We start from the raw sequence: 27229 nt of genomic DNA on the forward strand, positions 1-27229 counted from the left end.
TTGCAATGGCCTATTAAGCACCAACCACCAAGATTGAGTCACCTTGTCATACCCAATGTTCTTGTTGTGGTCTCAGATGAAAAAGACATCCAGTGTGTCTATATCAACTCCCGACAACTCAAAAATCTCTCCACTATTGTAAGTCATACTTCCATCATGCTCTGTGATAAATGACTCTCCATAGTGAAATATGATGGTAATCAAAGGATCATCTATCTGCAATTTAAAAAAAATTGAATTATCAGACTCATTATCTTCAACCACATTACCAAATTGAAAACTCCATAACTAAAACATAAAATCCTGTTCTCAATTGTAAATGCAGTAAACCCTAAACCATAAAAAACAAGCTTTCACGCTAACAAACAACCGCTACTTAGTCCATAATTTTATTGACCTAACCACTAAGAAACCTAGCTTTGAGTAAACCCTAGCAAATAGCACAAAGCACAAGCATGCATACCCACACATTACACTCGAAGACAATCTGTTCAACTACTGAAAATATCAAATTAACAAAAAAATAGAGCTATCTTATTATCATATATTTTTTTCCTTTTTTTCCTTTTCTGTTTCATAGAAACCAGTCTTCAGAACTCTTTGTCTGATGAAGATGATGAAACTGATCCTCTAGAACCTGGATTTTTGACAGAAATTGCTGCGGCTACAGCAATTGCACAAATGCCATTTATGAGTGTAGGAGAGAAGAGAAGAGCTCTGTTTGTGTTGTGTTTTGAGAGGGGGAGGTCATACGTTAGTTTAACATTGAGGGAGTGAGGTTTTGAGAGTGAAACAATGTCGTTTTCTTCTATTTGCGCACCACAACAATACTAGGTCATTTTCTCTTTGCCAACGTGTCACAGAGGAGTCCAGATCAGATTTTCGGTGGAGCCAGGTGGATGAAAATTGCTAAAAGGACGACTGTGGATCCCGACATACAACTTCAAGGATGAAATTGGGTAACTATTAAGTTCAGGAATTACTTTAAGACTCAAGTGTAACTTTAGGGATCATTTTAAATCTTAACTCTAGTAAAACTGTATGTTCTTTTTGTAAATCTCGAAAGAATTTACACTTAATCCATCAGTTTAATAAAGTTTGTATAAAATTATAAAATTCAAAGATATTTGTGTTATTTTCAATAATAGAGCATGGTAACAAATTACTCTTTTTAGGAATATTTTGTTAGTGTCGCCAATCCAATTATTTAGTTAGTTAGGTGAAAAAATACATTAGATATTAGAGGTGACAATAGATAAATAGAGACCAAATTTTATTTTATTCAATTTCATTCCATTCTATAATAATATATAATAGAATCTATCACATTTTTATTTGAAGATAATACAAAAGTGAACTCTTAACACATTTCTTAAGTATTTATCCAATTATTTTGCTCTTATAATTATCAAACAAAGTTAAATTTTAAAATTTATATAACTATACTAACATTTATAACATAAATAAATCAGCCTAAAAATATAAAAATAATACCATCTTATCCATTTTAACCGGATAAAGAGTAGAGATAGGTAACCATAAATCTGACAGTATTATCACTCTTATAGGCATTACGAATATTACTCTAAATAAAAAATTTTGATGGCTATTTATTTTCTAATATTTTTTAGATAAATTAATTTTTGTATCGATTTTTTCCTTAAATAGTTATAGAGAGCACTTGGTTCATTTTTTTAAATATGGGATAAAAATGGGTGTAATCCTATAATATTAGAAGATACGGTGTTTTACAAAATTACGAGAATGGTAGAATTTGCAGAGAATAAATTGTCAGATCAGATTTTTTTTTATTTATAAAGACAATACACAGACTACGTATTGTATTATTTTAATGTTAAACTACAATACGCAGTCTGCGTATTGTATTATTTTAATATTAAATTATAATACACAAACTGCGTATTGTAAATACACAGATTGCGTATTGTCAATGTAATATGTATTCTGCGTATTGTGTTTGCACCCCATAACACAGTAAAATCTCATTTTTTGTAATATTAAGGTAAAACTCTATTCACTCTTCCATATTAAAATAAAAAATCTCACTTATGTAGGGTAAACAATTAATTCGAGAATTATAGAAATTTTATATTATTTTTAAATAAATTGAAACTGATTTGATTATTTATTAATGAGTAATTACCCAAATCAGTCCCCGAAGATTTTAAAATCGGACGTTTTAGTCCCCGAAGAAAATTAATACCCAAATCAGTCCCATGGTTTATCTCCCGCGGCCAAAACAATCCCCAAATCCATTTCTCCATTTTATGCCACCGAAAAAAGCTGAAGTGGCGCAGTTACTCTCCAGCGTGTCTAGCAATAAGAACAGGTGTCATAGAAGGACAAATTAGTCCCCAGCCACCTCATCAAAATGGTGTCGTTTAGGGCTTGGAACCAAATGTACGTTGAGTTTTAGTGGGAGACATAAGGTCAGGCTTCTTCTTCTCAACTTCAACCCCTTTCTATTCAAATAGAAACCAAACCCCACACATTCTTCAAACTGTTACAAAGAAGGTGGCTGTCAATCCCTCGCACCTAATCTCCCAGAGCAGCTGAAGAATTCGATCACCAACGCTAGCATTGGGTGACTCTATTGACGCGTCGCTCCCGAAACAGAAGCAACAATTGGAGCGCAAGACGGAGGAAAGTGGATGTTACGATCGTTGAACACGCTCATTGAGGAAGGTGAGCTTGTATTATCTTTCTTATGTTGATTAGATTTATGGAATTTTGAATTAGTTAAGTACAATGCTGAATGTCACCATTACAGAGTATGTTGGATTTTGAGTTTCTGTTCTGTGATAATTATGGAGTATAATGGTTTGGTTGTTATGTTGTGACTGTATAGTGTTTGGTTAGGGTTCAGTTACCAAAATTCTCAAAATAGAGTAGTTTAGGGTTTGATGATTCTGTTTGTTGATTTCAAGTATGTTGTACTTGCAGTTAGATGGAGGATTATGTAGTTCCTATTTTCCACCACGGTGGATATTTTGTAAGTGATAACCAGGGAGTTCTTCTATATATTGATGGAAAAGTTGACAAATTTCCTAAGATGGATATTGACCTTATATGCTTCTTTGACCTGGAAACTCTGTTCAAAGGTTTAGGCTATTTAGATTACAAGGCTATGTACTGGTTTGATCCTAAGGCTCCTGACTTGGAGAGGGGGTTGCACCCTATAAAAGGAGATTTGGAGATTAATCATTTGCGTGAAAATAAACAGATGAACCAAGAGACTGACGAGTTTTATCTATATTTCGATCACCCAATAATGGTTACTCCACCAGAGGACATCAATTTGGACTTTGATACTGATGCAGATGTTGAGGAGGAGTCTAGTGATGACGGGTATGAAATGACAGAGGATGAACCATATAGACCACTCCCAGCAGGATTTGAGGATGAAGATAGTGACTCAGATTGTTTGATTGTGAAGAGAAATACTAGAAAAGTTGGCAAAAAAAAAACAGAGGGTGGTGTAGGAATGCAGAGTTCACAGAGGAATATAAGTGTAAGAAGGAAGGCTTTAAAAGAGAATAAGAAAGCTACAGATAGGCCAAGTACAATCAAGACAAACACTAATGGAGCTACTGGTTCTGGATCAAAGTATGCAGGTCCAAACATGTTAAGGGCTGCTGTTGCTGCTAGGCCCAACATTAGGGCTCCAAAAAATGCTGGACAAAAAGGTCATGGGTCAACTTCATCTGGCCCAACTGCAAATGGGCCAAAAACTGTTAGAACAAGAGCTGGATTGCCAAATTTTGAGGCTGCCAATGCTGTTGAAGCTAGTAACAGTAGTGGTGAAGATGAGGCTGAGGAAAATATTGAAGAAGAAGATCCAATTTTTAAGTATGAATCAGAGACATTATTGACTCCGGAAAGCTTTGAAGATGAGAGAGATAGGTATGAATTCCCTCAATTTACTGAAGGTGTTGGATTTGGGGAGGTAAACTTTGAGTTGGGAATGGAGTTTGCCACAATTGAAAGTTTTAAGAATGCTTTTAAGGATCATGTAATTTTTGAGGAGAGAAAAATTAGGTACATAAAGAATGATCAAAGGAGGATTAGATGCGATTGTGAACATGGGGTGGAGTGGATTAAAAAGCCAAGAAAGCCAAAGGAGCAAAGTAATGTTTCAGGTGAGCACAATGTGAATGAAGCTGCTGTGACTGAAGAGACTGTGACAACTAAGGCTACCAAAGTTGGCGTTGGGGATATGAATGCTGGAACTAAGGATTGTGTTAAAAATGGAACTGGTAGTGCCAAATTGAATCCTTGTCCATGGCTAATTTATTGTACATGGAATAATCAGCTTAAGAGTTACCAAATCAAGACTTATACTTCTCATCACACTTGTGCCAGAGAATTTGGAAGCAACATGGCAGATCAGAAGTGGGTAGCCAAGAAGCTGGAGAAGAGGCTTCGAACTCAGCCTCACATGACCCTGAGTGAGGCTTATGAGCACATCAAGATCGACTACAACGTTATGTTTAATGGAAAGATGGTATATAGGGCCCTCAAGGAAGCAAGGGAGCGTGTGATTGGCAACGAGAGAGCACAATATAGCAAGTTGAGGGACTATCTAACAGAGATATACAGGAGTAACCCAGGGAGCTCCACCATTCTTGATGTGACACCCATCCTTCAGTCCCTTCCACTGTTTAACAGACTATACATCTCTCTAGATGCATGTAAAAGGGGTTTTAAAGCTGGATGTAGAAAACTAATCGGTCTTGATGGTTGCTTCTTGAAGGGATACTTTGGGGGCCAGCTATTGTCCGTTGTAAGTCAAGATGTGAACAATCACTTCTATGTGATAGCATTCGCTGTTGTTGACAGTGAAACAAAGGAGAGTTGGAGGTAGTTCCTCACCTTGTTATAAGAAGATCTTGGAGATCAATACATTCATGGGTGGAATTTTATCTCAGACCAACAAAAGGTATTCTTTTAACTTAGTTGTTTTCGAGTTAATGTATAAGTTAATTTAGTTGTGATTAATTATCTTACTTAATGGATATAAACTAACAAGCAATTGATTAATTATCTTGCTCTGCACTATTTTTTAATTAACATTGTTAGTTCTATTAGTTTTGATTAAGTTATAGTTAAGTTGCTGATTATGTTACATTGTTGGGACTGTTTATAGTTGCTGATTATGTTATAAGTTAATTTAGTTATTTTCGGGTTAATCTTGCTCTGCACTATAAAGTAATATTTTCAGAGTACTAACAATAAAGAAAAATGGACATTACTAATTGATTTAGTCATAAGAGAATTTGAAGTAGAATTTCAATACCAGACTTGGTTTTAAGTGTTTTCTCTCTTTTTCTACCAAAACCTCTTTAAGTTTTTAATATGAAAACTGATGATACATTTTGTTAGGACTAGATGTCTTCGAGCTGATTGCTCTAATGATGTTATCAATATATTGCTTGTTATGGCATGTTATTTCCAATTTAAGTTGTGTTTATTTGCTTGCTATTAGGGATTGTTGCTTGTTCAAAAAATTCAGTTGCTATTTATTGGCTGCTATTTCCAATTTAAGTTGTGTTTATATACTTGCTCTTAGGGATTGTTGCCGGCACTAAAGGAGGTGATGCCGCATGCTCATCACCGAAATTGTGTCAGGCATATTTGGAAAAATTTTACCAATAGATACAAGGACAAGCAAGTCAAGAATGTTGTGTGGGAATGTGCTAAATGCACTACTGATGCTGAATTCCAAGCAAGTATGAAGAAGTTGAAAAGGATCAATGAAGAAGCATGGAGTTATCTAGAAAAATTTGAGCCTGTTTGCTGGACCAAAGCTCACTTCAGTCACGGACCAAAGTGTGACAACCTCACCAATAACATGTGTGAGGTTTGGAACGCAAAAATAGTGAACTACCAGTCAAAATCAATTCTTACAATGTGTGAGGAGCTTCGGTGCTATATCATGCGACGGATGACTAAATACAAACAAGTATTAGAGACACACATCGGAACTCAGATCGCACCCACTCAACAAAAAAGGCTTGATGAAATTATGAAGGATGTTAGATATTGTCAGCCAGTTTGGGTTGGTGACGAGAAAGGAGAGTCTTCGAGGTTCAACAAGGCTCCAAGAAGCTTTCTGTCAACCTGTCTACAAACAAATGTACATGCAATACTTGGCAATTAACCGGGATACTCACTATATTTTGTGTGTTAATTTACAATTGTTAAATTACACTTGTATGTTGCTAAATACATTGCAATTATAGGCCTTCCTTGCGTTCATGCACTTGCTGTCATAGCTAGAAGGGGTGATAGACCTGAGACATATGTCCACCCTCTGCTTAAGATTGGGGCAGCAATAGCAACGTACCAACATTGCATACAACCTGTTAATTCTGAAGAATACTGGGAGAAGACAAATTATCTGAAACCTATTCCCCCAAAGCTAAAGAGGCCAGTTGGCAGACCCGTCAAGAGAAGAAGAAAAGAGTCATCCGAGACTGAAGTGCGCAGAACTGACGACAACAAAGTTAAGAAGACATTTCGAGTTACTTGTAGCAAGTGTGGAGAGGTTGGCCATAATTACAAGACTTGCAAAGGACCTCCAGCAGCAACAACTAGACGTCCAACTAATCCAAATAGAAGAAAGACAAAGGCTGGTGCAAATTCTGGAACATCAAACCAACCTGCAGAGGAGATACATTTCTCACAATCAGCACCCCAGGTGCAGGTAAACCACCATAAATAACCTGTTAATTGTTGCTCGCGATTGTTAAATTGAGTTTTTAAGACTTCTATAGGGACTTAGGTGGATACTTTAAAAAACATTGGGGACTTATATGTCTTTTTTTAAATTTCACAAGGACCAATTTGGATTTTTATTTGGCTAATTTTTTCATTATTTTAGAATATGGTCGATCATCCTAATTCAACTCAGCCCGCAGCTAATGCACCAGGTTTTGTGTCTAGTATGGTGAGTGAAAAACTAAATGTAAAGATATGTAATTTGTGTTAATGCACTGTTAGATTTGCTACCATAAATTTGTTTACTCTATGCATATGCTATCTTCTTTATCATAGGGTGCAGCAAATTCTAGAGCGACAATTCTCCAAAGTGCAATGGCCAAGCAGCCTATCATTAGACCACAATATCCTGCACCAGTCCAGTCTAGCACTCCACCTCCTATTCCACCACCTAGACCAAGTCAAGGCGTCTCGGTAGAAACAATTGCAGCGGCAAGTGAGGGTACTACATCAAGGATGTTCCAGTTTATTCCAAATCCTGAGTTCAAGCATCCGAGACAGAAGTGAATGAAGACAAATGATTATGCTTTTTGATGTAATAGTTTGGTTTGTATTTTGGTAATGATCTTTCAAGTTGATGGACCTAAACTTGAAATACTCTTAATTTAGAGATTGATGATAGAGTAGTGTGGATGAAACTTTTTTGTGAATTATGTTTCGGCTCATGTATGGCCGAATTCTGACTTTAGTTTAAGTTGCTACTATGACAATTATGTTGTTTTTATTAGGTCGAATTTGTGACTTGCATTCTATGATTTGAAGTTGTTATTTGACATTAAAGCAATATATTTGCTGTTATAAGTAATGGTGCTGTTGTTTTTTTCCATTATTCATTTCATGCTACTTGTTACTGAACTTATAAGTAATGGTGTTGTTGTTTTTTTTTTTCATTATTCATTTTACTACATGATATAGCAATATGATTTTCTATTTGGATTCATAAAGGTCATCAACCAAACAATTTTGGAAAAAAATTTTAAAGCTGATATATTGCATAAATTTTCTTCTTCTCACAAGCATTTAGATCACAAAAAAAGCATACAAATTTGCATACAAGTTTCAGTGAACTCTTAATACTAAGATATAACTTACAAAATAACTATTGTTACTGACAAAATCAACACAAACATTGCAAAGAACATGATAACAAGTACTACATTCGTATATTTACTCTTGCCCTCAACTTTTGGGACTACATTTTTCTGAAGCTCTAACAAATCAATTCTATTTTGCAACTCCATCAGTTTGTGTTCCAAACCAGCATCATTGGTATCATACATGGGTGAAATATTAGTAGCAATCTCACCACCACCCATGGTTACATTCTTCACCGAGTCATCATTTTTCAACTTAATGTCAAAAATCTTGTCAACCCATGCAAAGAACTTGCAATGAGATAACTTTTCCTGCTCATCACACAAAAATAGCTCTTCAACACAATTCTTATAGAATGTAAATTATTCGAAATCCTACAATTGTTTATCTTATATAGTGGGCATCCAAAAAACAGTCTACCCAGATTTTCATGAGTCCTTGAAGTGGAAATTATTGCATACAAACCGCATAGACATTTTGGGTGTTGCCCTTTGGGGATTTCAACTTTGCTTAGGCTGCTGATGTCACCATCTCCGATAACGCTACAACTATGGTCACCGCCGAGTCTCCCACTATGGTGATTCGAAGACGACGAGCTTCCTTTGCTTGGTGTCATTGCAGCTGCTGATAAACTAGGGTTCCAAAAGTTTCAACGAAGAAAACGTTTCTGTTCAAGTACAGAGGGGTTGAGGTAGAGGAGAAGAAGTGCGACCTTGTGTTTCCCATTTAAACGCAACGTTTGGTACCAATTCTTAAACGGCGCCGTTTTCATAACATTGCTGGGGACTAAATTGTTCTTCTATGATACCTGTTCTTATTGTTGGACACGTTGGAGAGTAACTGTGCCATTTCAGCTTTTTTCGGTGGCATAAAATGGAGAAATAGGTTTGGGATTGTTTTGGCCGTCGGAAATAAACCATGAGGACTGATTTGAGTATTAATTTTTTTCGAAGACTAAAACTTCCGATTTTAAAATCCTCGGGAATCGATTTGGGTAATTACTCTTCATTAATTTTTAACAGAAAACTCTGACATAATAATTACCTGTAAAAGTTTGAGTAATATCGCTATGCGCCTTCCTAAATCCTAAGCAAACGAGGATTCGTTTTTTTTTTTTTTTGTTGGAAATTTTTAATTTGGAAAACATAAAGATTTCATTTTTTTAATTTGGAAAAGTTTCGGTGCATCATTTCCAATTTTCCCTTGTAATTTTTCCTTTTTCTATTTTCTTTTTTCGTTTCTTTCTTTCTTTTCCCCCTTCCTGTTTCCGTCATTGCTCTGTTGGAATTGAGCTCGGCTTGTTCGTTCTTCTGGATTTTCCTTAAATCCTCTTCGTCTTCTTCTTCACCTAACATTTCTAGGGTTTGCGTTTCGTCGAGCCACGCGCACGGTTTATCATCTCTTCAAGGTACTCGCTCTTTTCTTGGTCTTTTAATTAATTCATAATTGATTTGACTCTGCTTTCCTATGTGCTACAATCTTAATTGTTATTTTGAGGTTCTTTTGTGGTACGACGTCGTTTCTTAGATGAGGGATTGATTTGGCCCCGGCGAATTTCGAAATTGGGATGTAGGATGCCGAGTTTTTTTTTTTTTTTTTTTTCACTTTCATGGCTTCTTCAGCTGAATTAGGGGAAATTCGGGAATGGTTTTGAAATTGACCTAGATTTCTGGAACGAGGTGGGGGGTTTAGTTTCAAGGGGTTTTCATGCTGTTTACTGTGATTATAAAGTGATGGGAGCTGAAATTGGTTGGTTGAGATTTGGAACTTGTTTTCTTCGTTTATTCATTTATATCCATTTATGTTTCCAACATTTTGGATGCAGATTTTGCTTTCTTTTCTGAGCTGGGGATTTTAATAAGCATGTCTATGAGTGAGCGCAAGACTATTGACCTAGAGCAAGGATGGGACTTTATGCAGAAGGGCATAATGAAGCTGAAGAATATTCTGGAAGGGTTGCCTGAGCCTCAGTTCAGCTCTGAGGACTACATGATGCTTTACACGTATCCATCTTGAAGATGTTTTGGCGGTTTAAATGTTCAGTCCTGTACTTGGTTTATGTGTTTGATTAAATTGTTCTTGGTTCTGTGAACTGCTTTTCCTTAAATCGTATTGTAGGACCATATATAATATGTGCACTCAGAAGCCTCCTCATGATTATTCCCAGCAACTATATGACAAGTACAAGGAAGCATTTGAAGAATACATCCTGTCAACGGTGAGTAATGCTATTTTTCTGGAGGTGATAAGATTAATTGTTGGGATAAATTTGTAATATTTTTCTGGTACGTTACTGATTACTTGTTTATTATTACCTCCCATTAGCTGGAAATACTTGACTCGAATCATATCTAATGTTCTATACTTTTGGATAATGTAATTGTTCTATGAATCATGTTCATCGCTCCAGGAAAATTAGGACATGTACCATTTATCATCAATTGCATTGGTGTTAAAACATAAGGTAGTTCTAAGGAGATTTTTCCATTTTTGAAAAGGTGTGTTAACTGGTGTTACCTAAGCCTAATATTCCTGAATCACCCCCCTGCCCTTGTTCTAGCTCTTGGGGGGCCACGCATAACTAAAATCATGATTTGGAACATTTAATCCCTAATGTGAATGGTAAATCATAGGTTTGAGCAAAGGAGCGAATCAGATCATCAGCATAGATACTCTACTTATTTGGGCAAGGGAAAGGTTAGTGTTGTTTGGCGGAAAGAAAGAGGGAGAAGGAAAATGGATGGGCTCATTACTCAGTGGGTTTTTGATGTTATAATAGGGGGAATAAATATAGATTATCACCATCACTGAATAAAAGCATTGAAGAAAGAGAAAATTTATTTTTAAGTTTGACTTTGTTATACCTTATTGTAATTAGCACAATTAACATTACGTTGTACCAAAGAAGTATACCCCTATTGTAGCATAATTTTAAGTTTTAACAAGGTAACATACTGTGTATCACATACTACTATCCATACCAAAACCTTGTGTAGCATAACACCCCTATGGAGACAACCTCTCTAGGAAATGAAAGGATGCAGCACAGCAGTTAGGGAGAAAACGCAACACCAAGCACCTAACTTAATCAGTCGTTGGAAGTAATTAAAGAAGAGGAGATATCTTCCGAGATATCTTGCTCAAGAAATGGTGGTGGGCAGGCATAGTTTCATTGACATGGGGGATTAGACTCTCGGAGTTGATTGATAGCATCATGCAGTATATTCAATTATTCAGTAGGATAAAGACAGTTTTGCCTATTAACTTATTTTAAAAGAAATTGTACTGTTACACCATGGATGTTTTAGAGAGAATGGGAGAAAAAGGGAAATGGAATGGACTGAAGTTGTTTTCTGTGATTCAATTATTGATCATGGAAAAAAAAAAGGGGGGGAAGGTATAGCACTATGATTGTAAAATATCCCTTCTTAAGTTCTTAGAATAGATTTTTAATGGGATAATAGTTACATAAAGAGTTTTCAAAATATCAGCAAGACTAATTTTCCTCATTATTCCCACTTTGTGGGGAGTGCAAGCTTGAATTAAGGTTGAATGGTTCCCTCACATTTCAGCAAGGCTAATTGCCTAATTTTCCTCATTATTCTCACTTTATGGGAGAGTGCAAGCCTGAATTAAGGTTGAATTGTTCCCTCATATTTCTTTCTTATCCATAACTTTTAAACTAGCAAACAGGGATACTCGTTCCCTTTCATATCCTTTCACCTTCAACTCTCTCACTCACTGGCCCTGATCCAAATGGAATCATTAGTGACTTGATGGTTGTGTGAAAAATTCACCCAATGTTCAAGTTCTAATTGATATATATATAGACTAACTACGCATTTATACATTGATTGGCATTATAGAGAAATGTGAACTTCTTATTAAGTAAATTTCAGTTACCGCTTAATATTATTTTTCAAAATCATTAATTATGTAAGTAATATTTCTCTGTTGGTTTATATGGGTTTTTTGGGAGGCAAGTTTGAAATGTGACTCATTAAATTTCCAGTACATTTTACCATTAGATATTGGAAACTGTTTTTCAATGAATTTGGAGGTTTCTTCTGTTATCATTTTTTATTTTATTTTATTTGAATAGACATCACTTTTTTGGTTCAGGTGTTGCCTTCTTTGAGAGAGAAGCACGATGAATTTATGTTGAGAGAACTTGTGAAGAGGTGGGCAAACCATAAAATTATGGTTAGGTGGCTTTCTCGTTTCTTTCACTATTTGGACCGTTACTTTATTGCTCGGAGATCACTTCCACCGCTTAATGAAGTTGGGCTGACTTGCTTCCGTGATTTGGTAATCTTATAAATTATAAGGCAACTGAACCAAGGATGACACTGTCAAATTCTTTCATTAGCTATTCCTGTTAATTTCATGATCCACTCTAATTTTTTAGTGCCAGTGCTAACTGGATCATGTTCTTGTTATCATCATTCATTTTAACGCTGCTTCATCATATGAAAATTTCGGGGTTCGTTTTTATTATTTCCAGGTTTACAAGGAACTAAATGGGAAAGTGAGAGATGCAGTAATTTCTCTTGTATGTTTTTTCTTCCTTGGCATAAAAGATTTTCAATTTAAAAAATTTAAATAAACTAACCTCTCTTTTTCTATGAAAGATTGATCAAGAACGAGAAGGAGAGCAGATTGATCGAGCTCTATTAAAAAATGTATTAGATATATTTGTTGAAATTGGAATGGGTCAAATGGATCACTATGAGAATGATTTTGAAGCATCCATGCTGAAAGACACTTCTGCTTATTATTCTCGAAAGGCTTCAAATTGGATCCTAGAAGATTCTTGTCCTGATTATATGCTTAAGGTACTATTTCTTTGTGCTGATTACTGTACGTTAGAATTTTAGTTTCATTATGTTGGTGTGTGGTTTCTATTCAATAGTAATTTATTTGATGTTGTATAATTCATTTCAGGCTGAGGAATGCTTAAAACGAGAGAAAGATAGGGTTGCTCATTACTTGCACTCCAGTAGTGAGCCAAAGCTGTTGGAGGTTTGTTGACTTTGTAATTTATTTCAGCTATTTGTTTTTTTTTTTCTGTGTTCAATGGAGCTCTGCCTGGAACTTCAAGAAATTCATAATTATTGTGAATTCATACGGTTCCTCTTTTTCTAGTTTCTGAAATTTGTTTCTCTTTTTCCTCTTCAGAAAGTTCAACATGAGCTGTTATCTGTGTATGCAAATCAACTCCTTGAAAAAGAGCATTCTGGTTGTCATGCATTACTTAGGGATGACAAGGTACTATCTAAATTCTTCCTACTGATGCTTACAAGTTTTTTAACTTGTCAGTACAGTATTCTGATGTTTTAAATTGCTCAGGTTGAAGATTTGTCAAGGATGTTCAGGCTCTTTTCTAAAATACCTCGAGGCTTAGACCCTGTTTCCAGTATATTTAAGCAGGTTGCAGCATACCTATATTTTGATTTTCCTCCCTTAAATGTATTTTTGATGGTTTGCTTATAAGATGCTTTTTGTCATTGCACGACACAGCATGTTACTGCTGAAGGTATGGCATTGGTGAAGCTGGCTGAAGATGCTGCTAGTAACAAAAAGGTATTTTTGCCTTGGTTTTTCCTTGGATTTTCTTATTTTTGGTTTTTAGGCATATTATCTCATGTCATACAAAAAATGAGCTGTCTTCAATATATTCTTCAAGGTTCTGAGAAATTATTCATTCAGAGAAATGTATGGGTCTACAATTTTAATGAGTTTTGAATAGTTAACCATGGCAATAAGGGGAATGTACAAAAAGGAAAGATATCTAATTGATCTTTCTAATAGGAAATATGATGACTTGTATCATAAGACTCTGAAAAGTGACCTGACATATAGCATGTTTTGAGCCAGACTAAATTACTAATGTTAAAGAAATTGTTCAGTAGCAGTCGATGACCTTTTCCTTTCACATTTTGCTATTCGTTTGTGACAAACTGACTTTATCACTATCATTTGTTTTAGATTCATGTTAACATGGACATTATTTGTGGTTGCTTTCCTGGCAAAATGTGTTGTTTTATTTGTCTCTTTCTGCATGAAATCTTTTTACTGATGACGTTGTGAATGTTGCCATACGTTTGGAGCAATTAACTTTTTGCCATTGCCATTTCTTACCTTCTAAATAAAATGTCTACAGGCAGAGAAGAAGGATATTATTGGTTTACAGGAGCAGGTAATTTCCAAAAATTTTTAGAGTTTAACACTTCAACTGCATTATTTTCATTTGTGAATTCTGAAGACCCCTCTTTCTTCAGGTTTTTGTTCGGAAGGTGATTGAGCTGCATGACAAGTACCTGGCCTATGTGAATGACTGTTTCCAGAATCACACTCTTTTCCACAAGGTTATGATAATGGAATGACTATCCAAATGGTTAAGTAAAATTGATGCACTATCTAAAAGGTTTGTTCATATAGGCTCTTAAGGAGGCTTTTGAGAACTTCTGCAACAAGGGTGTTGCTGGAAGCTCAAGTGCAGAACTACTTGCCACTTTTTGTGATAACATCCTGAAGAAAGGAGGAAGTGAAAAACTAAGTGATGAAGCAATCGAGGAAACTCTTGAAAAGGTTTTTCTTTTCAGCAACAGCAACTCTACCACATACTTTTGTACAGTTGATGTTCATGGTTTTAAAATTGGAGTTTTTGGTTTTTTTGCAGGTTGTAAAGCTGCTGGCTTATATCAGTGACAAAGATTTGTTTGCTGAATTCTATAGGTAAAAGAGCATTGGTTACAAATGATGATCATTTGGGTGTTGTTCCTTTATATTTGTCTGAAGAAGGCAATTCAGTGTCATCCTTGAACTATTTTTCCCCCTCCGTGCATGTTACTTCAATTTCGGAAAAACTTAAAAAGGGACAAGATATACTTCAAAAGAAACTAAGATAATGATGGGTATAAAGAAAATGGAGAGAGAGAGAAAGTAAATCATAAGTTTATGGAAATTTGTCTTTGACTTTAGTTCTATATTACCTTTATAGCTACATGCCCCCTTTTTCCCCCAGTTTATCTTACTGGACAATTTTGAAGTTTTTGAGGACAAAAAATTGATGATGGAAATGTCTCCCGTTTCCTAAGTTAATAGTGGGTCACCAGACAGATCTCAGGTTTTGCCCTTTGGGCTTCAATTACAATACATGACTGACGGTGTTTATTATTTGTTATTATTATTATTATTTGGTGTTCTAACTACAAAAAACTGTTAAATCTTTGTGATGTGATCAGCAATAGAACTGTAGTCCACCCTGAACAGCAGATTCTTCATGATGCGTGTCTAGTAGTTTTCTGTTGCTATTTGTGAATCAAAATTACCTCTGATAATGTTAAGCTATTTTGAAAGAGAACATTGATACATGCTCTTCCCTGTTTGTTTTCAGGAAGAAGCTTGCTAGAAGACTTCTTTTTGACAAGAGTGCCAATGATGACCATGAGAGGAGTATTTTGACAAAATTGAAGCAACAATGTGGTGGTCAGTTTACGTCGAAGATGGAAGGAATGGTCAGCCCTTTTTAGTCTTTGTAAATGGAACTGATATACTACCTTCATCTATATGGATAAAATGATGAAACGACCTCTTATTTCATGTTACTTCTACCAGGTTACAGATTTGACACTGGCAAAGGAGAACCAAACAAGCTTTGAGGAGTATCTAAGCAATAATCCAAATGCAGATCCTGGAATTGACTTGACAGTTACAGTTCTAACTACTGGCTTCTGGCCAAGTTACAAGTCCTTTGACCTCAATCTTCCAGCAGAAATGGTATGTGTAGATCTTATCAATATTAGCATCTTAGAGCTTATTGCTTAGCCCTTGATAGTGATTTCCCAGATTTAGTTCATTGTGCTTTATAATTAACATTTTTCTTAACATTTACTCTAGGTTAGGTGCGTTGAAGTTTTCAAGGAATTTTATCAAACAAAAACTAAGCACAGAAAGCTTACATGGATTTACTCCTTGGGTACCTGCAATATAAGTGGAAAATTCGAACCAAAAACTATGGAACTAATTGTGACAACATACCAGGTTATATTTCTCACCTCATGCTTCCTTGTCCTTTATACTTCATTTTTCATTTTTCATTTTTCATTTTTATCTCTGCATATTCTCGTATGGATGTCTATCTACTTACGTATTGTGGTCTTTTGTTTTCAATAGGCTTCAGCATTGCTTCTATTTAATACCTCGGATAGACTGAGTTATTCTGAGATAATGACTCAGTTAAACTTATCGGATGATGATGTTATTAGACTGTTGCATTCCTTATCATGTGCAAAGTACAAGATTCTTAACAAGGAACCGAGCACAAAGACAATATCTTCTACTGATTATTTTGAATTCAATGCAAAATTTACGGACAAAATGAGGAGGATTAAGGTACAGTTTTGTTTAAAATGTATTATTCTAATCTTTTCTGTATTTCTTTTACTTTAGTTATATCAATCTATTTTGAATGAGACTTGTACGTCATTTGATGTGCAGATTCCTCTTCCTCCTGTGGATGAGAAGAAAAAAGTAATTGAGGATGTTGACAAGGACAGAAGATATGCTATTGATGCCTCAATTGTGCGTATAATGAAGAGTCGGAAAGTTCTGAACTACCAACAGTTAGTTATGGAATGTGTCGAGCAGTTAGGTCGCATGTTTAAGGTTAGCCTTTCACCCTTTCCTAACATAGTCTGCTATCTATTAAAATTCCGAGTTCTTAATATTAAATGGTGTAATTGCACAGCCTGATGTCAAGGCGATTAAAAAGCGGATTGAAGATTTGATATCTCGAGACTACTTGGAAAGAGACAAAGATAATGCAAATTTGTTCAGGTACTTAGCATAATGTTGCTTGACAATTGTGCAAACAAAGTGGTTACTGCAGTTGCTGCAAATAGTGAAATGAGAAGATCGTATTTCAACATGCAAGAAATTGGTTCCTCCTTATGATTATTCGTTGGAGAAAGGAGCTGGAGTGCTTGTACATTTTGCCTCCATATCCAGGTATGGACTATTACTGTAGATGTGTGCTCCTGTTGAAAAAGTTGTAAAATTCCTTAAGTACGTCCAGCTTAATGGTAGTTTCATGTCTATTTCCGATTTTGACTTCTGCAGTTCCATCTGATGACTTTGTCAATGCCTGTCTGTTAATTATTCCTCCAACCCATGAAGGAAATAGGAATCATGTAACACTAGTTTCAATGAAATTCTATTTTGATTGTCGGTTTAGAAACCATCAAATGAATGGATATGTCGTTGGAATCCAAACCTACAGCTGTGGGTTATGGGTCTCCACTTTGATTGTTTATATCATATTTCAGATCGACATTTACATGTTTGTAGTGTAGTATCAAACTAGTTAAAAAAGTTTATTTGGATGTTTAATGCTTCTGCTTTTTGAAGGTTTGGTCCGGCACCAACTCATCTTTGTTTTGGCACTTTTATGATAATTGAAATAATTAAGGTGAATAGGATTATTTTATATTATCAAGGATTCCGCCATTTTTTTGTTATTATTTTAAATTTTCCAAGTTAATGCCCTGTATCATTTTGCAAAAGGGAGAGGGGGTATACGTGGATTATCTTTAGGAGTCAAAATTCAGACTTTACATGTGGCATGAGGAAACCTTAGATGATAGCAGAAATGAAAGAGAAGAGAGAGAGATTCAAAATTGTGAATGGATGGTGAAAGGTAGGTGTATCCATGAGGGAAGTGACATATTGTTTCAAGGTAATAAATAGATAAATACTTTAACATCTTGGAATATCAGGTTTCTCATATGAAGATAATGAGTTGGTGAGTTATAGAGTTTATCATCTCTCTGCAAAGCGTAATATTGCTCCCTCAACATTTATACATTTGGCCAATTTACAGTTGTGTCGTGTTGATCTATGAAAGTATTGCTTGTAAAATGTAAATGAAGAGGATGATATAAGTTTCAATTATGATTTGTTCTGATGGCAGTTGTTCCTCTCGTTAAGAAATGAAATAACTGGGGTGAGTAGTGTGATACTTGTGGAGGCTTGATTTTTGGGTATGGCTTAATAGATCTTTAATGAGATGTCATATTGTCATTGAACTTGTTATTTATTGATATATGAGTGCTTTTATTTGGTGTATTTCAAATTAACAATGCATGATTTAGGATCAACAATTTTAGTTTCATACTTTGGTTCTTCATGGTTAAAGTGACATAAAACATCGATAGTTAAGTGTTTATTGACTTCAGTTCTATCTTGGTGATGCATTTGCAGGGAACTAATAGCACAGAATGATTTTTTGCGCTTTATTTCCTAATTTTAAAAATGTTTTAAGCTAGTATCTTAATTTTTCCTTGAATATGTTTCTTTTTGTTAATGCATAAAAAGTTAGAAAAAGGTCAATTTTTATTTTAATAAAACTTATGGGTTGATTTTCCATGTTTCCAAAAATTGGGAGCATACTGTTGCCTTATGATTTAAGTGATTTTCTTTTTTGTAATGATGTAGATTTTATTTTATATTAGATGAACTAATTGATGGTTCAAATAGAATTCTCCTTAAATAATGATTTGTTACCGATTCTGAAGAACTATGGCTTCTTTTGTTTGGTGTCCATGTCCACTAGATATAGACATGATAGCACATGTCGGTTGTTTGTTGAAGCACATAATTTTTGATACACAAATACACAAGAGTAAACTACTATTTCTATCCATAAAAGTTGAAAACAATGATATATCTAGCCATAAAAAAAGGAAATTACTATTTGTACCCATGAAACATGAACTTTTTGCTAACAAAACTATTTAAATCCAAAAAAATAAAAAAATTGAAATTTCCAAATTACCCTCTAATATAATCAATGTCTAACTTCTCTTACTGCACGCCATCACTTTTTCAATTCCAAACCCTACCTTCACCCAAACTCTTCTTCACCACTCTTATCCCCAACTACTATCATCACTCAAAAGGCCTTCTGTGCCTCCGACGAACGTTCCAAAAATGACGACGCTAACTCGCCGCTTCTAGTCTTCTCTCGCTCTGTATCTCCCCACATTTTCTTGTCGGAAATTCGAATACCATGCTGCGTGAAACTCCTCCAGTGATGTCCACGACCGGCTCTTTAATAGCACGCCTCAGTTTGGTCCAACCTATGTCGGGAATTTCGAGTTCAAAGGAGGACCGAGACTGTCCAAGAAACGATTGAACAAGTTCTGGAAATTTTCAAATCTTTTCAAGACCAGATCAGAGAAATTTCGGTACAGATAGTTGACCCATTATGAACAGAAAAAGCTTCACTGAATTGAATTTAGAGAACAAAAATGGAAAATAGTTGAAATTAATACCGACGCAGTATTCGCCCTTGATGTAGCCTATGCGGTTGCCTTGGTCATCCTCCTTGACGGTGCCTAGGGGACGCAGATTAGCGATAATCCTTCCATGTCCATGGTGATTGTTGATGTTGCTTAAGACTAGGGTATTGTTGGAATCAGAATAAAATTCTGGAAATTTTGGATTGGTGGTTGCAAAGTGGGGAATTTGGAGATTTGAGTGCAATAGCGGAGTAGTGCGATAGGATAAGGTAATTTGGGGATTTTATGGATACAAATAGTATTTTCTTTTTCTATGAATAGATATGTAAATGTTTTCAACTTTTGTGGGTAGAAATGATAGTTTACTCAATACACAAAATACATGTATTTGGTATTCCAAAATGTTGAGATATGAAAATTAGACATGAGATGCAGATTTTAGTTACAGTTTTGTCTTTAAATATTTTTAAAATTCCACTTCTACCCTCCCTTTCACGAACACACCGCCTCTTTTCCCCATACCATTTTCCTTCTCATTCCTCCCTGATGCTTCTCCTCCCCCTACCTCAGGCTCCTTCACCTCCCCCCTCTCTCTCCCCTTCCTTCTCCCACTGCATCTGCCTTTGCCACGCCGCCGCTTCCTCCACCTTTCTAGCTTTTTGATGTTGATGAGGGAGGTAGATAATGAATTTCTGTTGGCTGTTCGCTATTGGCAATAGTTGGTTGTGGTTGTTAGCTATTCGCTATGGCTGCTACTACCACATCTATTGTCACTACCACCATCCCTAATACAGTATTATTGTTTTAACTTCTAACATTTTAGGTGGGAATCTTGTTAGACAATGTTAAATACTACTCCCAATCTCCCATAATAATTTTTAGTTTATGTGCGCATATAGATTAAGAAAATGATTGAAAAATATTTAAGTTAAAAAAATTACAAATTGTATTTAGCATTGATAGTAGTATTATTAGAAGAGTATTAAATAGGACTGAAAAAAATAGGTTATATAATCAATACGGGTATAATTGGTCAAATTTAACATATTCAAATTTTTTTTTTTTTTTTTTTTTACAAAATTTTCAGAACAGAAAAATTGAAAATGGAAATAGAAACCAAAGAGATGCTAAAATTTTGAAATTGGCACTTAATTTATACTAGATTAGTTTACAGACCACATCTAAATGAGCATAGATATTATTTAGAGGTATATTACCTCCCGAAAAAACATATGTGTTCTAGAAAAATAGAAGTGCGTCAAGGGAGTTCCTCTTGAACCGATGAAAAGAACCAACTTTGATCTCATATTTTTCACCAAATAATTTGAAGTTGCATGGAAGTTAATACCAAAAAAAAAGAAATATTAGGGAAGTTAATCAATTTGGATTGTCGAGTGGTTAGTTTACTCATCCGCTTAAACAAGTTTCGAGGGTTCAAATTATGTTTTGTATATGCAATAATCCTTTGGCTAACAGTAGATCCTTAAATGAAGTTTAGATCAACAGTAAATTAATTCTTAACTTATCGGATTGGGAAATACCGTGAAAATTTCAAAGAAGAAATATTAGGGAAGTTGGAGGGGACACAGTACACATAGTGGTGGGAAAGAGATAAAAATGACCCACTTGTAGTACTGATGCCAAGGGAGGAGACACTAGAAAGTGCTACAAATGGAACTTGAACAAATTCACCAAAACCTAATATTGGTGTCAATTACTAGTGAATGAAGCAATATAAACGGTTTGCATTATTCCCCTTGACACTGACCCGAACCAAGAAAGCACTAGTAGCGAGTTCCTTGATGAACTTGGATGTTCCTCCTATATCTTAAGCACTTTATTTCTCCCAACGGTTGTACATGCTCTAAAATCTGCAAATTATTTAAGGTAAATTCTACCGTACCCTTTCTGAAGTAACATATAAATTATCCTTTGTGATGTGTCATTTTATGATTGAATACTATCTTAACTATAATTAAGCCATTTTATAATTAAAAAATTAGAATAAATGACCATTTGTACCCATCAGAGTTCAGAACGCTGACATTTGTACCCATCGTAGATGGAAACTGACTTTGTAACCATGAAAGATGGGATCCGTGTGACAAAAGTAGCCTGGCTTGGGTTGGCACTTGCTTTGAATTTGTAGGACCCTACGTGGCTCCCCGAACCTCCCAAAACCCTATCTACGTGGATCAGCCATAACCTTGTGCTCCCTCTTGGCCTTTTCCTCATAGTTAAACATAGCCAAAGCACGCTTATCCTCAGCACTATAAACCTGGTTCTCCTTCCTAATACGAATGGCATTCATCCTCTGATGCCTGCTACCACTCATGACATAACCAAGGCTCTCAAACTTCTGAATCTCCTCAGCTGAAAGACCGACTTCACCTCTTTATGGGATACGCTTCCCCTGCTGCACATACTGCGCGATTGCATCACCTTCTCCCGGTCTAAGGGCACCACCATAACTTATGTGACCCGCTGCCCTTGGCAAGGGCATTGGCCCTACTGCAGGTTCGTTATCTAAAGCTGGTGTCTTCTGAGATTCAAAGAGTTCCTTCAATTTCAAAGCCTCGGGGTTCACCTCTATTTTCATCACCTCTTTCACTGTTGCTTTGTTCTTTGCATCAGCAGAATCCTTTTCCTCTTCTGACTCAGAACCCTCGCTTTCTAATTCAGATTTTTTGCTTCTTTCTCTTCTGCTTACCTTCGACAGCGAAGAATGCTTCTTCTTTCTCCTGCTGCTACCATCGGAAGAATAATTGCTTTCACTCTCTTCACTCTCATCAGATTCGTTATAGTTTCTCTTCTTTCTGCTCCCTCTTCTCTTACCACTCTTCCTCTTATCCTTCCTATTTTTGCGCTCCTCTTCTTCAGTATCGCTTTCCTCCGATTCAACATCACTATCAACTTTTCTCCTTCTCCGACCCTTCGATTTGGAACTCCTTCTTCTCTTCCTCCTTGAAATTGAATCGTCAGATTCAGATTCACTCTCATCAGATTCGTTATCGCTATTCGACTTTCGTCTACTGCGCTTGGAACCAGAACTCTTTCTTCTCTTTCTCCTCGAGCGCGAACCGTCAGATTCCGATTCAGACTCCGAAGAACTCTCCAAATTGGATTCAGATTTTGATTTTTCGTAATGTTTGATCTCTTTGTCGCTCGAATCGTTATTTTCAATACCATATTTTTCATTAATCTCTTCTGCTTTTTCTTCCTCTGATTCTTGTTCGTTCTCGCGCCTAGGAGGGCTCAACGTGATGTTCCAGATACAGTGCCTCAGCGACTTCCGCATCTTCTGCCTCTTCAGCCTCCGATACTCTTCGAACGGCAATCCCTTCAGTTCCTCGTCGGACTCGGAATCGAAGCGCCGTCGCCAGTCACCATTGCGACGGTCGCGGTTGTGAAACAAGCCACCGTTCTGGCGGCCGAAGTTCTTTGGAAGTGCGTCGCCGTTAGGATGTCCTTCGTTGGTGGTGACGCACTTGGGGCTTTTACGTTTGGACGACTCGGGTCGGTGGCGATCACGGCAGCGGTCTCTACTGCGGTCGTATGAGTCATAGCTGGGGCTTCGGCGGCGGTGACGATAATCGTCGGAGAGGTCGGAATCCGGGGTGGTGCGACGTTCTCGGTCGAAAGGGCGTCGTTCGTTAGGGCGTCGTTCAGATTCACGTAGACAGGAGTTTGGGAGGTTCGGAAAGCCACGTAGGGTCCTACAACCCCGAAGCAAGTGCCGACCCAAGCCAGGCTACTTTTGTCACACGGAGCCCATCTCTCATGGTTACAAAGTCAATTTCCATCTATGATGAGTACAAATGTCAGCGTTCTGAACTCTCATGGGTACAAATGGTCAATTATTCTAAAAATTTATTTAAAAGGGGTGAATGTATAATTTGATAAAATATTAAAAATTGAATTCTAGTTTTTTTTCTCCCCCATACTTTATTCTTCATCGCTCACTTCCAATCCTCCACTTAAAAGGAAGCCCAAAACCACTGATTCCTACAGGTACGTTAGTTAGTTTAATTTTGGAATTAAAATTCTCAGCCATCTTAACTCCAAACGATAAATTCATTAGTTTCCTACACCATTTTTGCCACTCCCTACACTGCGTCGACGCAATGTTGGTGCAAAAACCGGAGCGAGATGTCTTTGTCGAAGATGCTTTAAAGCAGAGGGATGCTATCCATGCCTCTTTCCAAAGAAGAAGGTAGCATGGCATTGAGATATGCACTTCTGCAAGATCGTTTATTAAGGGAGTGAGCAATGAGAATATTTTGCAAACGACGTTGCGGAACCCAATCCTGTTGAGCTAGAGTCACATGCCTATTTTAAAAAATTATTTAATTACAAAATGGTCATATTTTAGTTAAGATATTAACTCTCATTAGGTTAAATTAATTCAAATTAAAAATAAACATTCAATTAAAATGTACCACGTTTATAAAGAGTAATTTACATGTTATTTAAGATGGAGTAGGGTAGAATTCACCATTATTCAATCATTGTTTCAATGCTTCCTAATGCGATGTTCAAATAATTTACTCAGGGTCGGTCAATGGGACCCCTCCACTAGTAGTTGTAGAACTCACCTTTCTCAAACTTAAAGCCTCAATGACACACATATTGCTCAAAATGGCGAATATAACATCATGCTATTTGCACGTTCGAAAATCTAAGAATTGAAAAAGGACCAAGAAAAACACATACACACTTGCGTAGCACTCAGTTATTCTATAGTGGGTTATCATTTTATGCAATCATTATTATGGCTACTAGTATTGTCATTTTGAACATCGAAAAGTGAGTATCAATTACACAACTAAGAAAACTCAAAGGTGAAAATAAAAGGCTTATATATTTAAATATCAAAGTTGTACCAAAACTGAGTAATAGAGCGGGCGGGTGTTATTATTTATTAAAGTTACGGTTTAGGATTTAGAGTTTATTGAGTATGATGATATCAACGTTGAACAAACATTTATCATTAATTAGCTACATAAGTTTCCTGCTATTATAGTCAAGTTCCTCAGGTGTATTCATCATCTTCAAGTCAATTGTGAATTATAACTTAAGGGGCTAAAAAATTAGATCTAGGTGTTGGATTCCACGTTTCGTAAGATTGAGAAAGGAAGTTGGGCATGATCCACTACCTTAGCTGGTAGCTGAGAATGGAAAATTTGGTTTCGAGAATAAACTCCTAAGTTTTCCTTGGTTATTTGTCCCGTCACGTTTAGAGAATGACAAACTAAATTGCTAAATGTAATTACTGTGCATGTTAATATATACGTGTTAAAAGATATAATTATTTATGTATTTTTGAGAATTATTTTAAATTTTTAAAATAAGTAGTTTAATGAAAATGCACTAAAAAATCCCAATGTTTCACACAAATTTTGGATTAACTCTCCTACAAACCAAGAGAGGACAAAATTCCTTCCAAATTAATTATTTGGTTTTCATATATACTAGTTTCCTTCACATTTGATAAACAAATTAGGTACAACATATTTGTTTGCAAATAAGTAATTTTTTTTATATTATTAACCAATAAATTATTATATATAAGATAAGATTTAAACTGATACTTGTTTAACAGTTCGGATGAGTTGATTACTCCTCTAATTTAAGTTTTTTGCTTTCTTAATTTTAAAAATTGTAGAAGTATGGAAGCAAGATTTTGGTTTCCCAGCATGGACCCACAGAGCTATACCCCCACATCCTTGTCTGATAGTGGGGCAGTTAGTCAATGTGTCATATTCCAACAACACTAAAGGCTGTATCTTTTGTTTATTTTTAATTTTTTATTCTTTCCACTGATGAGCATGAGCTCATTGGATTTGATTGTTGCACCTTTTTACTGCATTCATGATTCATGCATCAGACCCTATAATGCATAGAGACTAACATGGACATGGAACGTATATCAACATACCAATTTTAAACTTTTATAAGACATAAAAATATATTACAAAATATAAACTATTTTTTGAATAATTTATAATTATTTTTAATAATATAAAATTTTAAAATTATTTTTTGTTTTGATAAATAATAATATATATTATTTTTAAATTTATTTTAAAAATATATATTAAGAATAAAATTAGATACATTGATAAATAATAATATTTAAATATATTTAAATATGTTCAAAATTTTTTTTATTAAGATATAGTTACACATAAAAATAAACATATATGTTAACCGACTATTATATCTAAAATATATTCAATATGTAAACACAATAACTTTACAAAGTGTCCAAATTTTATAGATTAAACTAAACCTCTAATTTACAATAATGCACACATTATATATAAGTTTATAACCTCCTTTCTTTGTGCTTCTCTTGAATTACTTGATCGACTACAATGTTATATCACCAATTAAAGGAACCATTCCGTTTTCGAATATATGTCTAATTTCTGAAATTTTATTCTTTTACAAATAAGTATTTACTTAACAAATTAATGCAATATTACTATTTTTCTTTTTAGTAAGACTCCTATTTTTCAAAGATAATTTTATAATCTTTATAACTCTAATATATTTTAAAAAAAAAAATTCTCAAGTCCAAATGAAAAGTCACAAGTTGGTACTAATTTAAAAACCAGAAAGAGTATATTTTTTTTGCATACAATAGTGAGCATGATCTACAAGTTTTTTTTTTTAATTATTATCTTTTGGTCCCAAATAATTATATATTCAGACGAAATAGTACAAAACTAATATATTTCCAGTCCCAGTTATTTATTTAATAAAGTGGTACATCTTTTTAACATACTAGTTTATTTAAATAAATAATTATTTAGGACTGAGCGGGAGTGATTGTGAATTGGCAGCACCAAATCAACAAATCAAAACACTCATAAATGAGATATGTGGGACTGATGAGTGATGAGTGATGACAAAGGAAAAGCTCTCCCCTCTTTGTCTTAGTATTTGGACCTATAGGACAAGCCAACCAATGATTTTGTCCACTTTTTGTTTGATATTTTTTTTTTTAAGAAAAAATGTAAAATGTTTGTGTGAAGTGTGAAGTGTAAAATGTAAAATGATTTGCCTTATTTCTTCCTCCTCTTTAAGTAGAGAATTGGTGTAGCTATCAAGGATCGTGATGCATGCTTAATTATTTTTCTTTATATATTATTAATTTTACAACCAAAATATGCCACATCATTTTCTGATTGTAATTAAAATAAAATTTTTTCTTTTAAAACTAAAAACTTTTCCCTTTTTTTCTTTTTCTTTTTCTATCTCTTTTTTTTTCCACTCACTCTATTTCTCTAATATACTATTATCAAGGGTAATAAAGTAAACAGTAACAGTGACAAATATGTTAAAACCCACACGGTCCAGTCCGTGTAACTCACCAAAAAAGCGGGTCGGGCTCAAAATTTGAAATCACCATACCTAAAAAGCTCATCTAACCCGCATTACCTAAACCATGGACTTTGGTGGGTTTCGGCAGGGTAGAGCGGGCTTTCTCGGCGAGCCCAACATTTTTTTTTGTCAGGGGATTTTCTTTTTCAAGCTTTTGAAAAAAAAAAAAGCGCAACCCGACACAAAAGAAACCCTACCCTAATTCCGCTCACTCTCTCAGACTCGAACATAACACAACACACTCACACCAGTGCAGTATATCACTAGTGACCACACTGTCCACACATAGCCCCATGCCCTAGGTCCCAGCCGCCCCCAAATCCTACTGCATCTGGCGTCCCTATTCGGCACCGTTGCCGTAGCTATCACCGGCAGTGTAGGTCCATTGCTATCCACATATGTTCACGCTCATGAGTCACGTCGTCTCGCTGTCATCTCATCGTCAGACTCTGAGTTTGCAGTCTTACACCTGGCAGTCCGGCACCACCGTCCCACCGCTCTTCGTCACAGGCTATTCCCATCGTTGCTTTCTTATTGACTCGCCACTGCACCTCGATCGGTCCTCCTGGGTCTTGGCCACTGCCGCTGCTTCGTCTAGCCATCGCCGCAGCTTCTCGTCGGTTTTGGGCTCCTGGCCATCG

General features: G+C 35.6%; 1 protein-coding gene and 1 pseudogene across 3 annotated transcripts; one reads left to right on the forward strand and one right to left on the reverse strand.

Moving 5' to 3' along the window:
* The first annotated feature begins 8896 nt into the window (after positions 1 to 8896).
* On the forward strand, positions 8897 to 17395 carry LOC112741766 (cullin-1). 3 transcript variants are annotated; one of them, XR_011870797.1, is made up of 21 exons: positions 8897 to 9304; positions 9722 to 9899; positions 10015 to 10114; positions 12019 to 12204; positions 12401 to 12448; positions 12528 to 12731; positions 12841 to 12918; positions 13075 to 13164; positions 13246 to 13326; positions 13417 to 13479; positions 14060 to 14095; positions 14178 to 14264; positions 14338 to 14487; positions 14579 to 14634; positions 15296 to 15416; positions 15517 to 15678; positions 15799 to 15942; positions 16075 to 16293; positions 16399 to 16566; positions 16649 to 16908; positions 17308 to 17395. XR_011870797.1 is itself a non-coding variant. In XM_025790866.3 (20 exons), exons 2-20 carry the CDS (start codon positions 9760 to 9762, stop codon positions 16748 to 16750), a joined length of 2235 nt encoding a protein of 744 aa, XP_025646651.1. In that variant the 5' UTR covers positions 8897 to 9304; positions 9722 to 9759; the 3' UTR covers positions 16751 to 17289. The 3 variants fall into 3 exon arrangements, 1 of the variants encoding a protein (XP_025646651.1); XR_003813421.2 differs by lacking the exon at positions 17308 to 17395 and adding an exon at positions 17020 to 17289; XM_025790866.3 differs by lacking the exon at positions 17308 to 17395 and having other exon boundaries at positions 16649 to 17289.
* Positions 17396 to 21381: 3986 nt separating this feature from the next.
* On the reverse strand, positions 21382 to 26883 carry LOC112742370 (uncharacterized; annotated as a pseudogene).
* Between the last annotated feature and the right edge of the window lie 346 nt (positions 26884 to 27229).

The sequence above is a fragment of the Arachis hypogaea genome, chromosome 14, assembly GCF_003086295.3.
Source record: "Arachis hypogaea cultivar Tifrunner chromosome 14, arahy.Tifrunner.gnm2.J5K5, whole genome shotgun sequence".
Taxonomy (NCBI): Eukaryota; Viridiplantae; Streptophyta; class Magnoliopsida; order Fabales; family Fabaceae; genus Arachis; species Arachis hypogaea.

What these genes read in the sequence shown, in the direction of transcription:
- LOC112741766 (XM_025790866.3), top strand. Translation starts at nt 9,760, where the DNA reads ATGTCTATGAGTGAGCGCAAGACTATTGACCTAGAGCAAGGATGGGAC. An exon ending in GAGATGCAGTAATTTCTCTT is followed by an intron (nt 12,449 to 12,527) that starts GTATGTTTTTTC and finishes TTTCTATGAAAG; the next exon opens with ATTGATCAAGAACGAGAAGG. An exon ending in TCAATCTTCCAGCAGAAATG is followed by an intron (nt 15,679 to 15,798) that starts GTATGTGTAGAT and finishes CATTTACTCTAG; the next exon opens with GTTAGGTGCGTTGAAGTTTT.